At 40.7% G+C, this 16,166-nt stretch overlaps 1 protein-coding gene across 4 annotated transcripts; it reads left to right on the top strand.

The window, feature by feature from the left end:
* The first annotated feature begins 2,263 nt into the window (after positions 1-2,263).
* Positions 2,264-14,867, top strand: NSMCE4A (NSE4 homolog A, SMC5-SMC6 complex component). 4 transcript variants are annotated; one of them, XM_040564420.1, is made up of 11 exons: positions 2,264-2,666; positions 3,648-3,728; positions 4,303-4,433; positions 5,518-5,669; positions 6,909-7,008; positions 8,176-8,266; positions 8,898-8,992; positions 10,111-10,159; positions 10,863-10,957; positions 11,512-11,603; positions 13,884-14,867. In XM_040564420.1, the coding sequence occupies exons 1-10, from the start codon at positions 2,360-2,362 to the stop codon at positions 11,593-11,595; spliced, it is 1,185 nt and encodes a 394-aa protein (XP_040420354.1). In that variant the 5' UTR covers positions 2,264-2,359; the 3' UTR covers positions 11,596-11,603; positions 13,884-14,867. The 4 variants fall into 4 exon arrangements, with proteins under 4 accessions (XP_040420354.1, XP_040420355.1, XP_040420353.1 ...); XM_040564421.1 differs by having other exon boundaries at positions 13,840-14,867; XM_040564419.1 differs by having other exon boundaries at positions 12,116-14,867.
* The last annotated feature ends 1,299 nt before the right edge of the window (positions 14,868-16,166 follow it).

Raw genomic sequence — 16,166 nt, 5'->3', positions numbered from 1 at the left:
AAGCATCATCTTCAGAAACAAGATTAGTGTTTGTATGAGACTTGATACAACCCCATTTCTTCAGCAAGGCACTGAACCCTCCACCGTGTACTGAACCTTTCAGTGTGCCTCGCACCCACCTCAGCATTTTGCATTTTGCCCTGCATTTCAAAGTCCTTGGAATAGGGAATATTCTTACTATTTGTTCGTGTATTGCACTGTACAATGGGCCCCAGTCTTGTTTGGATCCTCTCGTGAGACTTTTTGTGTTAGGGTCTAAAAGCATATTGATCATAATCAACTTGAGACATAAATTTGACAGCATGATACTAGTCACACAAAGAATAGAAAATTGTTTAATAGTCCAAACTATAATTTGACCTTTTTGCATTGAAAAACAAAACAGTTTAAACATATATTTTAAAAGATAGCTTCTGCATATTTTGCAGTCTATAGTCCAGCAGAAGTAGTGCTTTGGGGAAGACAAGGTAGATCCATGGCTCTACATTAAATCAGTCTCATCTATAAAGATGTTTCAGAATGCCTGCTAAAAATACTCTAACAAAACTCCATGATGATTAGAGCAACACAATAGTATTAATCACATAACGAAGTACTGTGAAATCTATTCATATTTTGTAGGATTAATTTGAACTTCTAAGCAGAGAAAACTACAAATAAATTCCTAGGTTCCTTGCAAAGAAAAGGCATATGCTTACACTTAACGAAGTTCTTAAAAGTCAACTTCTAATGTTCAGTGTTGTTACTCTAACCATGTATTATAATAATACTCTTCTAATTTGGAATTTCTGTGTCAAATTACATAGGGTAAGCATTTTAAAAAGACAAAATATTGTGGCATATGTTGCCTTTGAAACAATGTTTTTGGTTAAAGTCACCCTTTATGTTAGCTTTGTTGGAGTCAATGGATTCACACATGGGATTTATTTTGATGGGCAATCCAGTTGCGTGGATCAGCACAGTTCCTGAACAACCGATATTTATGCAACAGTTCTGCTGGTTATGGTAAAGTATGAGAAAATAGTGCCCATTAGTTGGCCCAATGCTCCCAAGAGGAAGCCAGATCCAGCATTACACTAAGCTCAACTCTAATGATGCTGGTACAGGGAGAAGAATATAACGAGACAGGTGAAATTATATATTTTAATATGGGTTTGGTCTGTCATATAAACTGCTCATCATTAAATTAAAATTTTAATATAGCTGAATTTTCTAGACTTGTAATGCTTGGTTTTGGATCATTTAAAAATACAGACAGTATTATTTCTTCCAGCCTGGTAAATTAATAACACACATTCTCACATCTAACTTTGGTGTCTTTTGTATAAACAATGCTACTGCTCCTGATTAACTAGCTTACCAGCCTGCTCCACTTCAGAGCATACATTTGTTAACGTATGTGTAATACAATGTATTTGTATTTGTTAATGTATGTGTAATATAATGTATATTAATGTATGAGCACAGACCCTTACTTAACGAGTCACTAATCTATGTGTATTATATTGGTCTATTCTCCCAAATGCCTGGTGATAGGACAAGGGGGAATGGGCTAAAGTTGTGCCAGAGGAGGTTTAGGTTGGATATTAGGAAGAACTTCTTTACCAAAAGGGTTGTTAGACATTGGAATGGGCTGCCCAGGGAAGTGGTTCAGTCACCATCCCTGGAGGTCTTTAAAAGATATTTAGGTGTAGAGCTTAGTGATATGGTTTAGTGGAGGACTTGTTAGTGTTAGGTCAGAGGTTGGACTCGCCGATCTTGGAGGTCTCTTCCAACCTAGATGATTCTGTGATTCTGTGATACGCATAATGGAGATGCCCAGTCAGATGCCTGATCGCTTTGCCTGCAATTTTTACCTCATCTGCCCCTCAGATGTCAGAGAAGCTCGAAAGCAGATGAGAAATCTGGCGGTATTTACCACGGATTCCCACCCGTTTGGTGTTTACCACGGATTTATTTACCACAGCTTCCCACCCCTGACCCCAGTGACAGCTCGGAGCCCTCCCGCCGAGCTGAGGGGCAGGTGCAGGCCGCCCCCAGCCGGCCGCGGAGGCGCCGCCATTCGCGGCTGCATCGCCGTGCGGGCGGCGCCCCCTGCCGGGGCCGTGCCGGCCATAGCGGCCCGGCTCCCGCTCCGTCAGCGAACCAGCGAGGCTCGGCGAGGGGCGGGAAGCCGCCGCCGCCGCCGCCGCCCGTCGCTCCCTCAGCTCGGGCCGCGGCCGCCATTTGCCGCCGCCGCCCGCGGCCCCGCCCCGCCGCGGCGCCATCGCAGCCGGTCGCGGCGCCCCGGGGCTCGGCCCCTGCCCTGCCGCCGCCGCCGCCTCTCTCCCGGCCCCGGGGCAGCGAGCAGCGGGCGGCGATGTCGGAGGCGGGCGGAAGCGGCGAGCTGCCCTCCCCGCGGTGTTCCGGCCCGGGCTCCAGCCGCCCCTCGCTGCCCCCCGGCTCCCGCAACGGTTCCGCGTCGCAGCGCAGGCAGCAGCGGCTCTCCGGCGGGCTCGGCCGCCCGCAGGCCGCCGGGGAAGACGACGAGGAGGAGGAAGAGGAGGAGGAAGAGGAGGAGGAAGGAGAGGGGCCGCGGGGGTCGGAGGGCCGCGAGGGCAGCGTGGACGAGCGCAGAAGGAGGATGATCCGCAACCAGTACCGGGAGCTGATCTGCAGCGTGCAGCGTGAGCGGGGGGCGAGCAGCGGGGCTGGGACCCCCCCGAGCCTTCTGGGCCCTGCCACAGGGCCTTCCGGAGAGCGCCGGGGCTTGTAACAGCTCTCGGGTGGGGGCTCCTGCCCGGACGGGAGGATGGGTTTCTGCTGCCTCCATGTGCATGGGTTATGTGGCTATCATCCGTGTGCATGGAGTTCCGTTACGTCCGTTTTCTCAGTAAAGTGTGCCAGCGGGTGTTTGAGGAGGCGCTGCCAGGTTTAGCAGGATGTGGTGTTGGTTTCTGCAGGCTTGTTACATTTGTAGGGTTGTTTTATAAGAGAATACAGCGCAGTTTATGGATGGTGCACTGTATTTATATAAGCAAAACAACAGTGCTACGACCATGCATTGAGCACGTTCTTAAAAGAATGTACGTAGCTGTTGAGAACTGTACATCTGAAAGCCTTGTTAAATCGTACTTGTACCATTATACAGTAAGTAGTCATTTTGCCCAGTGATCTTCAGAAATCACCACGCATACATTTTTCCATTTGTTTTTTCCCTGGAAGTCCCTGAATGTGTAACATGAATGACACAAAGAAAACTACAGTGCCTGGTGGCTGCTTTGGCACAGGTACAGATATTTAACTGGAACCAACAGGAATTGGATCTACCGAGTTTTGAGCTTGTAATGAAATGAGTTTTGGAGTGGTGAAATTTAATGCGCGTACCTAACACAACTTTAGTAGATGATACAGTTCTATGTAAATTCAGCCACGTGAATCATATTTCATTGAAGTAAATGGAAAATTACCCCTACAAACCAATCTAATGCATTAGCATTAATAAGAACAGAGACTAAAAATCTTGCAATGAATGTTTGACCATATTCCATATCTGTTATTTATAAAGGAATACGAACAAGACAGTTTTGAGTAAGGAGTAAGTATGTATTTTTTGATGCGTCCATACTTAAGTAATTTAGGATTTCATTTGTGTCCTTTCCACCTAGAAAATCGTGAGGATATGCTGAGTTCAAAAAGCAACAGGCTGACAGAAGCTTTGGAAGAAGCCAATAAACTGTTCAGTGGAGGTAAAACAAATTCTGTAGTCCTTGTTAGATGTGATTGCTTGACAGTTAGTCAAGCGTGAGTAAATGATGCATTAGTAAACAAAATGGCAAGAAGATGAAGTTTATATCCAAGTACTTTAGCATAAATATTAATGTATAACTTGAAATAGATAAGCTGAAGAGGAATTGTTTGAAAAAGGTGATATGGGAAAACAAATCTCTCTTTTTTAATGTTTATTTGCGGTTAGAAGTGCTTCTTGCTTGATCTTGTCTTTGCAGGACAATGTATATAAGCCTACCTACACTAATATCTTGGGTACTACTCGTTTCACTTGGAGGGAAACAAAAAACATGTCAATAAAATATGCATTTTATTCTTCAAGATAACATGTTAGTTCTTCATGCTTGCCTTTGTCAGGCTCATCCTCTTTTCTCATTTTTAATGGAAGTATGAGTATTATGTCAGTAATTTCATTAGAGGTTATTGCAATAAGATGATTTACAAAATATCCTGGGTATAGAGCTTTGTATGCTAAATTTCATTGTTTCTGACAATGACATGTTACTAATATACAGCCTTTTTCTTCTGTAACAGTTTCTTGTGCACGAGAGGCTGCGCTGGATGCCCAATTTCTTGTCTTAGCATCAAATCTAGGAAAGGAGAAAGCTAATGAGTTGCGCTCAGAGATGACAACATTTGATTCACTAACATTTGCAGAAGACTTGGTAAGTTCCAGACTCAGAATTTGCCAACGGTTTTGCTAGAGGTTTACCCTTTTTGTTATAGAATCATAAAAGATTGTCAGGCAGTACCTGACAGTTCTGATATAATTTAAGTCTTCCCATGAATTTCTTTGATTAACTTTCTGGTTAGTTTTGTTAACTGCTGAATACATGATTTAAAACATTTCCCATTTGCGTAGGGGAAAATCTTAACTTGCAAATGTGGGCATCTCCTCTCCCCCTGCTACCTTATCACAGTTTCATCAGTTCGTGCTCTTATGATAGTCTTTTATGCGTTCTTTGACCGTGTTCAGTAGTTTCGCATTAGTTAACTAGTGTCTTTATCTTGTCCAATGCTTTGTTTGTTTTTGGGTGAAGTTTTCAAGGTCCTTTGTGACTCGTAGAATGGGACTTTGTATTATTTGGATGTTTAGACATGCCATGATTGACTGCTTTTATTGTGGATGGATAGAAGAGTGGATTCACAATAGCATTGAAACACTCTTCAAAACATAAAAGGCTGTGCATATTCTCTAGCTTTCATTGTCATCTGTAATACAAGAAACAGGTTAATTGAGGGAGGGGAATGCATTTCTTTGGTTCTAGTGAAATATTGGAAAATGTAAGACTGATTCATATCTGAAAGCTTAAGATCTCTTGAAATGAGATTAAGCCTTAGTCCCTATTTTCTTGCAGTCCGTGCAATTCTCTTACGTGTTGTTTCTGTTTTGACTGACTTCTGTGAAGAACTACAAGTCATTCACTTCTATACAAAAATAATACATTGCTAAGTACTAATGCTGGATTTTGTCATTTAGTTTATATAAAAATGTATATAGATTTAGGGATTTAACTCCCTTTAATCAAAGGGAATTAAATATCAGACAGTGTAGCTCTTGATTGTATATGTCACAAGTCTGAATGTGCTTTTGTTTTCAGTATCTTCAGGAAAGTCAAGGTTCATTTGTTATACAGTGATATTAAGTACTAGTTTAGCAGGACAGACACCATAGTACAGTATTTTACCATTAATCTGTCTGCTCATCTTTCTTGAAGTGAATTTTCACTGCAGTTTTTTTCTTTTTAGCTAACATTCATGGGTATAAATCGTATAGAAGTAGACGGAAATGATAGCGATACCGAGAACGTTTCGGCTGGCTATTTACCTAGTAATGCCTGGCATAAGCTGGGAGAAGAAGCAGAAAAGTACTTCAGAAGAGCACCTTCTTTTCACTACATGTAAGTTTATTTAAGGAAATACTATATACTGCAGCACAGGCTAATGGCCCTAGTTGGTGTTCATTCTGAAAACCAAATTTCTTACCTTTAATGCCCTGTTCTTGAGTAGAGTTTAATCTCCAATCAGAAAGTGTTAACAAGAGCTTCTACATGGCCTCTGTTCTTCTGGTATGGTGAACTCCTTATCTTCAAAATTTGTCATATTATTTATTTGATTCTGTTTTTGGCCTGGATACAAAAATATCATTTGTGTATAGCAGGGGTAGCAAGGTATGTCTGATTTATCAGTTTCAAACTAAAACCAGAAGATGTAAGTGTCCCTCTTTGCTTTGAAAGCTGACTCTTCTGTCCCTTTTCTCTCCCTGTACGAGCTGCAGGCAAAAGCACAAATTGAGGAACCTTTATTTTTCCCTCCAGACATTTACAGAACTTGATGAACGGTCTTTCTGTATCTTTACCCGGTTATGGTAATATGCTGAAGAGACCAGCACTTCATCTCACGTCTGGGTTAATGGGTTGTCTTTTTAGAACCTTGCTTCTTGCTGTGCCTTCAGAAGAGAAACCATCTGATTGCTTGCAGGTGGCCATTTGTAGGATCAGTGTCATCTCTCTTTTTATGCTTTAGGCAATCTATTCAGTAGGACTTTTTAGCTGCTATGGAATGACCATTAGTTATTTGGCTTATAGCCAACGCTTCAATTTCAATCTCTCAAACTCAGCCTACAATAGCAGGATCTATTTTTATTAAATTATCTGCAGTAGAGTTGGCAGAGTATTATTCAGTTGTCTATGCTTCTGTGCTTCTTCCACTCCCTAACTTTAAGAAATTTGCTGGATACAATAATGTGCTCGTACAGTATCTGATACTTGATGTTGGATTACTACTTGAAATATTTCAAATTTGTTCCCACTTTCCAGATGAAAGCTCTAAGTGTAAAATTTTCTAGTCATTTTTATGATCTTGAGACAAAACTGACTGCAAGACTTGTTTTATTCCCCTCTCATTAGTTGCATTTTGACGTCTTAAGTAATGGTGAGCTTCTTGTGATGGAAGGTGTGTGAATATTAGAAAAGTGTTCATTTTAAATAATTAAAAAAGCATAGTACTCATTTCCAGGAAAAAAACAAAAAAACCCACATTTTCCTGAGTCCATCTCTTTTTATCCAAGGTCTAAATTCTTTTTTTAAAAAATTTTTTTAAATATTTTTTCATATGTATATTCTTTTTATTCCATTTAGGTTGGGATCTTTCAAGTCTGATCCTCCTGTACCAAGGCAACGGATTGAGAGGCAGAAAAAGGCTGCAGGAGGAGAAGAAAAACGGGCAATGCCTGCTCAGGTTAGTGAACTGTTATCTTTTATTAATGAATTGTATGGCATTACTACTTATCAAGAGGTGTAAAATGCCCTGTCATATCTGCAGAACTGACAAAATGCAGCAGAGAAAGATCTTGGTAGTGTGTGGTAGTGTTTTCATCAGTTTTAAGAGACGAAGATGATGATAAATGTCTCATGAAGAATGAGAATTCCCAGCTTACTGAGATTTTGCAACTCTGATAGTACTTTTACAAAATTCTTTTGTTTCTGAGATTCGTCTGTGTCTCTAAGATGTTGATACATCTTGAAGGGGAAAGAAGTTGAATTGATAAATAGAAAAGAAAATGATAAGTATTCTGTTTGCCTACCTATCCACTTGCAGAGTTGGCCATGTTCCAGATTGAGGCGCCTGGAACAGTAATCATCATCATCAGAGACCAAGACAAGTTCACATAAGTTTATTTGCTCTGACATGCATTGCTTTGAAAGAAAATGGAAAAGAAACTTCTTTAAGTTAACGTATTTTCAACTTTTATTTTAAAAAAGTGTGCAAGTTTGTGGCATTCACACAGAAGTTGGTTTAACAAAAGCAAACTGGTTAGCTCACTCAAACGTTATTTTCTCTACTTTCTGTTTCTGTCTTTACTCTGTCAGAACAGCAGAAGTTGAAGAACTCACAGAAGTTCTTGCACTTTTCTTATCAGTTTTCTACCCCATTTCACTGGGTGGGGAAGGCAAGGAGTAAGTAAACTTTCAGACAAAACCAGGACAACATGGAAACTTAGGTGCCTTTTATGGGGGGCGGGAAACAAAACAAAACAAACAAACAAACAAAAAACCACAACAACAAAACCTGTCCTTCTGTATAAATTAACTTACTTGTTAAACTCTCAAGCTGTGTACCACTGGGGGTGACTCAGTTCCACAGAACTGTTTGAAAATAGAAGAGTAGACCTATAAATAAGCCTAAAACACACAAACTGTGACCCTTCAGTTTGATATTGTACAATGTGAATTTTATTCCCAAAGCACTTTGTAAGTTGTCTCAAGTTTGCATTAGTATCTGTAACTGCATGTGTGCCATAGGGAGAAAATTTTCTTTTACTTAACACGTTCGTAAAAGGACCATTTCATATTCTTGTCTTATAACAGCAGTTATATTAGATGAAATTATGATTCTTTCTTCCAGCTAAAAAAAATGGAGGAGTCTCATCAGGAAGCTACAGAAAAAGAAGTAGAGAGGATCTTGGGATTACTACAGACTCACTTTAAAAATGATCGTAAGTATGATTCAATTTAGCTTTTATCTCATTAATTTGAGAAAATGAGTACTCTTCATCTTCCACAGTGATGAGTTGTTAAACTATAGAAACAGAATTAGATGGAGCTACTAAGTAAAAATCTTTCTGCTGAAGGTCACATAGTGACTAGATATTCTTTCTGCACACTGATCAGTTGGTGTTTCACATAATCACAGAATAGTTGAAGTTGGAAGGGACCTCTGAGAGTCATGGAGAGCCACACAGAGCCAGTTGCCTAAGACCATGTCCTGTTCTTGAACGTCTCCAAAGATGGATGTTCTGCAACCTCTCTGATAGCAAAGATATATTTGAAATCCTACCCTCCTCTTAGTAGTACAAGTCTTTTTTTTTTTTAAGAAGGAAATCAAATAGTGGCATACTTAGAAATCAGTGTGTACACACGCGTGCACCCTACAGAAGATGGAATGGAATATTCTCTGGAAACTTTCTTTCTGCACATATGCAGTTGGGAATTCAGCATTGTAGTAAAGTTACCATAAATATTTACTTAGCTTTTAAAGTGAATAGTGATGTTAAGTCGGTGTTTACATATATTTTAGGTTGGTGTATATCACCTGTTCTTTTAACTAACCCATTTTTATATCTCCAGCTTCTACACCTATTCTCTTCTTTGATCTTGTGATTGATCCAAACTCTTTTGCACGCACTGTGGAAAACATCTTCCATGTGTCCTTCATTATAAGGGTAAGGCAAGACATATTCTTGAAATCTTAATATAAATGCTGGAATTATATGGAAATCTTGATTTGTTGTTTTGTGTGGTATTGAAATACTAGGATTTAAATATTTGGATTCCTGACTTGTTTTCCACAAACACTCTATATATTGGTAATTAAATAAAAATGAAAATAAACTGTTTTTACTAGATTTTTTCATACTATTCCAGTCAATTTGTCAACAATAATGAAATTTTTGCTATCAATATTCTTTTAAAAAAGGATTCTAGTGTACATATATTACTATAGATTATAGAAGAGTATTCATAGAGCATAGAAGAGTTACTGAGATTGTTTTTTTTTTTTTTTTAAAGTATTTTAATATTTACTTGATTAAAAATTTAAAAATGTCGTTTTGGTAGCTCACAGTGACAAGAAGCTTATTATGCTGCATAATAAGGTTTAAGCATTGAAAAGCCAAAGGCTATAGCTATATGTCTGTTTTGGACTGTTTTTATAAAGTTTATTCATGAGTGAAGTTTTGGAGATTGTACTTTCATACTGTAAGATCTTGGTGTCTATACCTGGTTTTGTTTTTTTTTTCTAGCATTATAACTAGCTTTCAGTTTTGTGCTTTCATTCTCATTCTTGCATCTTCATTGACTTACTTAGTTGAAAAACAACCTTTAAACAAGTATCTTCGTATTTTATTTTCCATATAAGGTTGTTTTGCGATGTATTATGCTATACTTGATTCCATAGATTTGTGTTTCAAACTATTAATTTGTCTCTAGTGAATAAAATGTGTTTGTTAAATTCAGGAAAAGGGAAAAAAATAAAAATACATTTGACCAACTAAAACCACATTTTGACCAAATTCAGGGGGTTAATTGTATGTAGTGATGCAATTATGAAGGACTAACACAAGTATATTAAATGAATTATAATGATTTTTAAATCAAATTTTTATAATCCAGCAGTCACCAACTGTCTTACAGCAACTGCATTCTCCTTGATAAGCTCTGTATTTAAATATATTTTCCTGTTTTGTTCAACATCTGTATCTGTTTATGATGATGTAATATATCAGTGCATTATCTCATTCAGATTTAATATCTGAAATCTTAAATCCTACTGGTTTTTTAGGACGGTCTTGCAAGATTAAAGCTGGATGATGATAAATTGCCAGTAATAGGTAAGTCTAGCTTTAAAGGACTAATTGTTTTTTTGAAAAAGTAGCTATACCTTATGCATTCAGCTTCAGGTATATGGTTAGCTGCAACAGCAGAGATCTGGGAATAAGCAGTGAAGGTAATTGAAGGCTTGAAGAAGCTTCTAAGAGTAATTGAAAAGGTTGAGACTCTTTAAACATATAAATCAGCTTAATAGACTTTTTCTGTATTTCTACAAATCAATTGAATTAATAGAAATTAAAGGTTATTCTGTTACCTTGCAAGTAATAATTAATAGTAATATGAATGCTGCTGTGCTTTGAGAAGAGAGATTTTGCATGCAGGAGGTTTCCTTTCTCTAAGTTAGGAAGCGCTGCAATGTGAAAACAGCTGAAAAGGAAATGCCATCCTATGTACGAGGTCTCCAGCTTTTATTTTCATGGGGTATCAGTGAGATTACAATTTGGTGGGATTTCATACACGGCTAAACCCTTAGGCCCTTTTGGGACTCAAAAATTTAGAAACAAACTTTTTTAAATCGGTAAGAGTAAAGAAACTTCCTGAGCAGCATATAGTACAGACTACTGGTACAGAGGAATTTAGTGGAGTATGTATTATTGATATTAATCTTTGTATTATTGATACTAAGCTTTGTGAAGCTTCTGTGTTCCTGAAGGAAACTGAGTTAACAACTGTAACATTATGAAAATACAATATTTTGAACAGAGCCCGTAAAAAACAACGAAGGAAGAAAGGATGATGACCATAGTAATCGAGCACGGAACCAAGTTGTCATTTCCCTGAGCTATCAAGAATGGAAGGTATGAGAGATAGCACTTGGTAACTTTGATTCATTTATTTTTTTCCCCAAAGTGTAAGAACACATCCGAGAGCTGTGCTGATAATGTACTCAGATGAGTACAGGTGTTCCCACGTATTTTATCACTGCATTTAATTTCATGGATTCTAGGACAACTACAAATCTAATTGGTGTTTTTAACTGCAAGAAAACTGGGAAGTGGCACACTGATTTCATCTTTGATCCAAAAAGCCCTGTCAGTTTAAGCGCTTTTAACTTGTGCAGTGCCTCACTTTTACTGCTTTATGAGGACTGCGTAACTACAGAATGGTTCTTCCCTTACGTATGGTACGTGCTCCTAGAGGGGGTGTTCGCTATTTTTCAATAAATCTTCCACAAAAAGTTTCTTAGTACATAGAGCTTTTCTCCTTTGTCACTCAATGTGTAGAATAGAGTTAGTCATTGGAAGTAGTGCTTTAGTTTGAGAAACTTTGTTATTTACCAGGCAGTAACTGCAATTGTATCGAAATAAATCAGCTCCTGTAACTTACTTACCCTGCTGTCATTTCTAACCAGGACATTGTAGAAACATTTGAAATAACAGAACCCATGATCAGCCCTCCTTCTTACAGTAATGAAGATGAAATGGAGATAGCTTAATTCTTCAAGTAAGTTTTTTTTTTCTTTTTAATAAATCAAAATAAATGAACATATAGTGCATGTGTTCTTTGTTAATGCGTAAGAAGGGCAGAGAAATATCTGTGATTATATATGTAGAAACAGTATAAGCAAGGTAATTGGGTAACATTCTGACGGCTTCTACATTCCTGATCTCTTGGGTCAGAATGTCATCTAGTCTGCTGTGTGGTAATTAACTGAAAAGTTTTTTTTTTTTTTTTTTTTTACAGTTGATAATCAGTTTAGTTATACACTTCAGTTCATTTTTGAAATTCTGTATGGGTACCTGAAATGTAATGCTGTGACGAATCATAGTGTAGTTTCACTCTCACAGCTGATCTTGTTAAGAGTAGTCTGAAGAAGGGCTTAGGGAAGCAGAAAGAGAAGACAGCCTGTTTCCCTCCAAAATCCTTCAAACAGTAGGATTGAATTATTTTATCTCAACTGTGTGGTGAGTAAGGTAAATGTTACTATTTTCTGTTTTTGTTTTTTTCCCCCCCAGGTGCCTTAAAGAAAAATATTTTAAAACGTTACCTTCGAATAAGATTTTATATGTATATATTGTAATATTAAATTTATTTTTATTGGAACATTCTGGTATTTTATATACGCTGTATTGTTTTCACATGACACAGTTATCATATCCTTTCAATTTATTATGGCTCTATTTATGGCTTTCTGTAAACTTTACTGACACTGCTAAAAGCTTTCATAAAAATGAAATGCTACCCCCCCTTTCATTCATTGTCTCTCACCAATAACAGCCTGCAAGGGGAATTTACATGGTTAACCATCTCTGCTGCGATAATCTTGTTACCTAGGTGGTGTTGGGTACCACAGGAGAAATAAGACAGAAAGACAGTATCATAATCAAATCTAGATTCAACTTCGGAAATTTTAGTCTCAGAATTAGGAAAAAAGGAAGGAGGAATTTTTATCTGTAAGTTCATCATATCATAGAATCACAGAATATCCCAAGTTGGAACGGACCCACAAGGATTATCAAGTCCAACTCCTGGCTCCACACAGGGCCCCCCAAAAATCAATCCTATGCTTGAGGGCATTGTCCAGATGCTTCTTGAACTCCTGCAGCTTGGTGCCGTGACCACTGCCCTGGGGAGCCTGTCCCAGTGCCTGACCACCTCTGGGTGCAGAACCTTTCCCTAACACCCAGCCTGACCCTCCCCTGTCCCAGCTCCATGCCATCCCCTCGGGTCCTGTCGCTGTCCCCAGAGAGCAGAGCTCAGCGCCTGCCCCTCTGCTCCCCTTGTGAGGGAGCTGCAGGCCGCCATGAGGCCTCCCCTCAGCCTGCTCTGCTCAGGGCTGAACAAACCCGGGGCCCTCAGCCGATACTCATGTTTTCCGCTTTAGACCCTTCACCATCTTTGTAGACCTCCTTTGGACACTCTCCAATAGTTTTATGTCATTTTTATACTGTGATGCCCCAAACTGCACCCAGCACTTGAGGTGAGGCCACACCATTGCAGAGCAGAGCAGGACAATCCCTCCCTCGCCCAGCTAGCCATGCTGTGCTTGATGCACCCAGGACACTGCTGGCCTTTTGGCTGTCACTGCACACTGCTGGCTCGTGTTCAGCTTGTCATTGACCAGAACCCCCAGACCCCTTCCTGTGGGGCTGCTCTCCAGCCGCTCATTCCCCAGTCTGTACATCCAGCCCGGGGCTGCCCTGGCCCAGGTGCAGAATCCAGCACTTGCTCTTGTTAAACTTGATACCGATGGTGATTGCCCAGCTCTCTAACTTGTCAAGATCTCTCTGCAAGGCCTCTCTACTATCAGGGGGGGCAGCAGCTCCTCCTAATTTAGTGTCATCTGCAAACTTAGTATGCATTTGAGTCCTGCATCCAAATCAATTATAAAAATGTTGAAGGGAACTGGCCCTAAAACAGAGCCCTGGGGAACCTCACAGGTGACTGGCTGCCAGCCTGATGTAACCCCAGTTACTGTAACCCTTTGAGCTTGACCCATCCGCCAATTGTTCACCCATTGTGTTATGTATCTGTCTAGTTGTGTGCTGGACATCTTGTCCAGAAAGATACTGTGAGAGACAGTATGAAAGCTTTGCTGAAATATGAAAAGACTACATCTACTGGCTTCCCTTGGTCAACTAGGTGGGTAACTTTGTCCTAAAAGGAAATTAAGTGTATCAAACAGTTTTCCTCTTGTGAACCTGTGTTGGCTGTGACCAATACCTGCGCTGTCTTTCAGGTGTTTCTCAGTAACTCCCAGAGTAATCTCCATAATTTTACCAGGCACTGAAGTGAGACTGGCAGGCCTGTAATTGCCAGGGTCTTCTTTCTTGAAAACTAGAACAACGTTTACCAGCTTCCAGTCAACTGGGACCTTTCCAGATTCCCAAGACCATTGAAAAATATTTGAGAGGTCTCATAGTGACATCAGCCAGCTCTTTGAGTACCCTGGGATGAATCCCATTGGGCCCTGTAGACTTCCATGTATCCAGCTGGAGCAGCGAGTCCTGTACAAGTTCGGTGTCGGTATCGTTACTGCAGTTACAGTTCTCCAACTCAGGACTCTGGAGGTCTCAGAGCCCATCACTGCTGTTGAAGACAGAGGTGAAGAAGGTATTTCATGTCTATTTTATCTATGTCTGTTTTTGTGAGGTGACCATCCTCACTAAGTAATGGACCAATGCTATTTCTGGTCCTCCTTTTGTTATTAACATATTTTAAAAAGCCCTTTTTATTGTCCTACACCGTACTGGCCAGCTTCAACTCTAATTGAGCTTTGGCACACAAATTTTCTCCCTACGATGGTGAACAGCATCTCTGTAGTCCTACCATGTCAGCTAACCTTGCTTCTGGTGGCCATACGCTCTGTTCTTCCACCAGAGCTCTAGAAGATCCCTGCTTATCAAGCTGACCTTCTGTCCTGCCTGCTTGACTTCCAACATTTTGGAATTGCCTATTCCTGTGCTGGTAAGATATACTTCGAAATTGACCAGCATGGATGGACCCCAATGCCTTCAAATGCAGTTTCCCAGGGGCCCTTACTAACTAGTTCCCTGAGGAGCCTGCAGTGTGCTCTCCCCATATCCAGGGTTGAAATTTCGGTGGCAGTTCTCCTATCACCAGACATTTTAAACTCGCCTACTTTGTGGTCATTATGGTGAAGATGGCCACGTGTATTTGGTTTTGTAACTTAGGTAGGACAGCTATGTTAGGCCATAGCTTTTATTTTCTTTAAAAGAAATAAAACTTTGCTCCGTCTCTAGAAAATGTGCTTCTGAGCACTGTCTCTGGAGTTTCTAAGATTTTTTTATCTTTAGGACCCCTTTTATCACTATATAGGGATTTATATTATAGAGACTGAAGTAATGGGTATTAACTGAGTAATGAGCGTCTACTTTTAGTTTCTGCAGCCCTATACTGCAGTCAGCAGGGTGATTTTTTTTCTTCTTTAAGTAAAAAGAAAGCTTTAAAAAGTAATCATTTTTCTTTCATTTCACAGAACTAGTACTCTGCTTGAGATTCCAGTTCACCAGTAGGTGACTGAAGAATGCGATACATTATTGATCTGTCCTGCTGCTAGCAGCACTGTTGGAGGATGGTAATAAGATTTGGTCAGGTAGTGAGGGTACTTCAGCACGGACAGTCTGAGCATTTTTGGTCATCTTCAGTGAGCTGAGAGCTATGTTTGTTCAGGCTGTTCATGGCTTGTCCTGAAATTATCAGGTTATTCTTTAGGCTAGGATGAAAAAAGCATCAAACAGCTCAGTGAAGCGTGGCTCAAGAGTATTTTGCATTGATGTAAGTGAGCAACAGATCAGGGATAGTGATGCCTGTCCATCAGCAGGGCACTGAGGCTTAGAATCCTGGAATTATTAGGGTTGTAGAAGCCCTCCAAGACCATCTGGTCCAACCATCCCCCTACCACCAATGTCACCACTAAACCGTGTCCCGAAGCACCACGTCCAACCTTTCCTTGAACACCCCCAGGGACGGTGACGCCACCACCTCCCTGGGCACCCCATCCCAACACCTGACTGCTCTTTCTGAGAAGAAATGTCTCCTTGTTTCCAACCTGAACCTCCCCTGGTGCAACTTGAGGCCATTCCCTCTAGTCCTATCACTAGTTACCTGTGGGAAGAGGCCGACCCCCAGCTCCCCACACCTTCCTTTCAGGGAGTTGCAGAGAGCAATGAGGTCTCCCCTGAGCCTGTTCTCTCCAGACTAAACAACCCCAGTGCCCTCAGCTGCTCCTCACAGGACTTGGGTCCCAGGCCCTTCACTGGCTTCGTAGCCCTTCTCTGGGCACGCTCCAGGGCTTCGATGTCCTTCTTGTAGTGAGGGGCCCAAAGCTGAACACAGCACTCGAGGCGCAGCCTCACCAGAGCAGGGCACAGGGGGACGATCACCTCCCTGCTCCTGCTGGCTGTACCATCCCTGACACAACCAGGATGCCGTTGGCCTTCTTGGCCACCTGGGCACACTGCCGGCTCATGTTCAGGCGAGCACTGACCCAACACCCCCAGGTCCTTTTTCACTGCACAGCTTTCCAGCCGCTCTGCCCCAAGC

This window comes from Cygnus olor, chromosome 7 (genome assembly GCF_009769625.2).
Source record: "Cygnus olor isolate bCygOlo1 chromosome 7, bCygOlo1.pri.v2, whole genome shotgun sequence".
Lineage (NCBI taxonomy): Eukaryota > Metazoa > Chordata > Aves > Anseriformes > Anatidae > Cygnus > Cygnus olor.
Note: the sequence above shows the minus strand (reverse complement) of the source record. Positions and strands in the feature narration are given on the sequence as shown.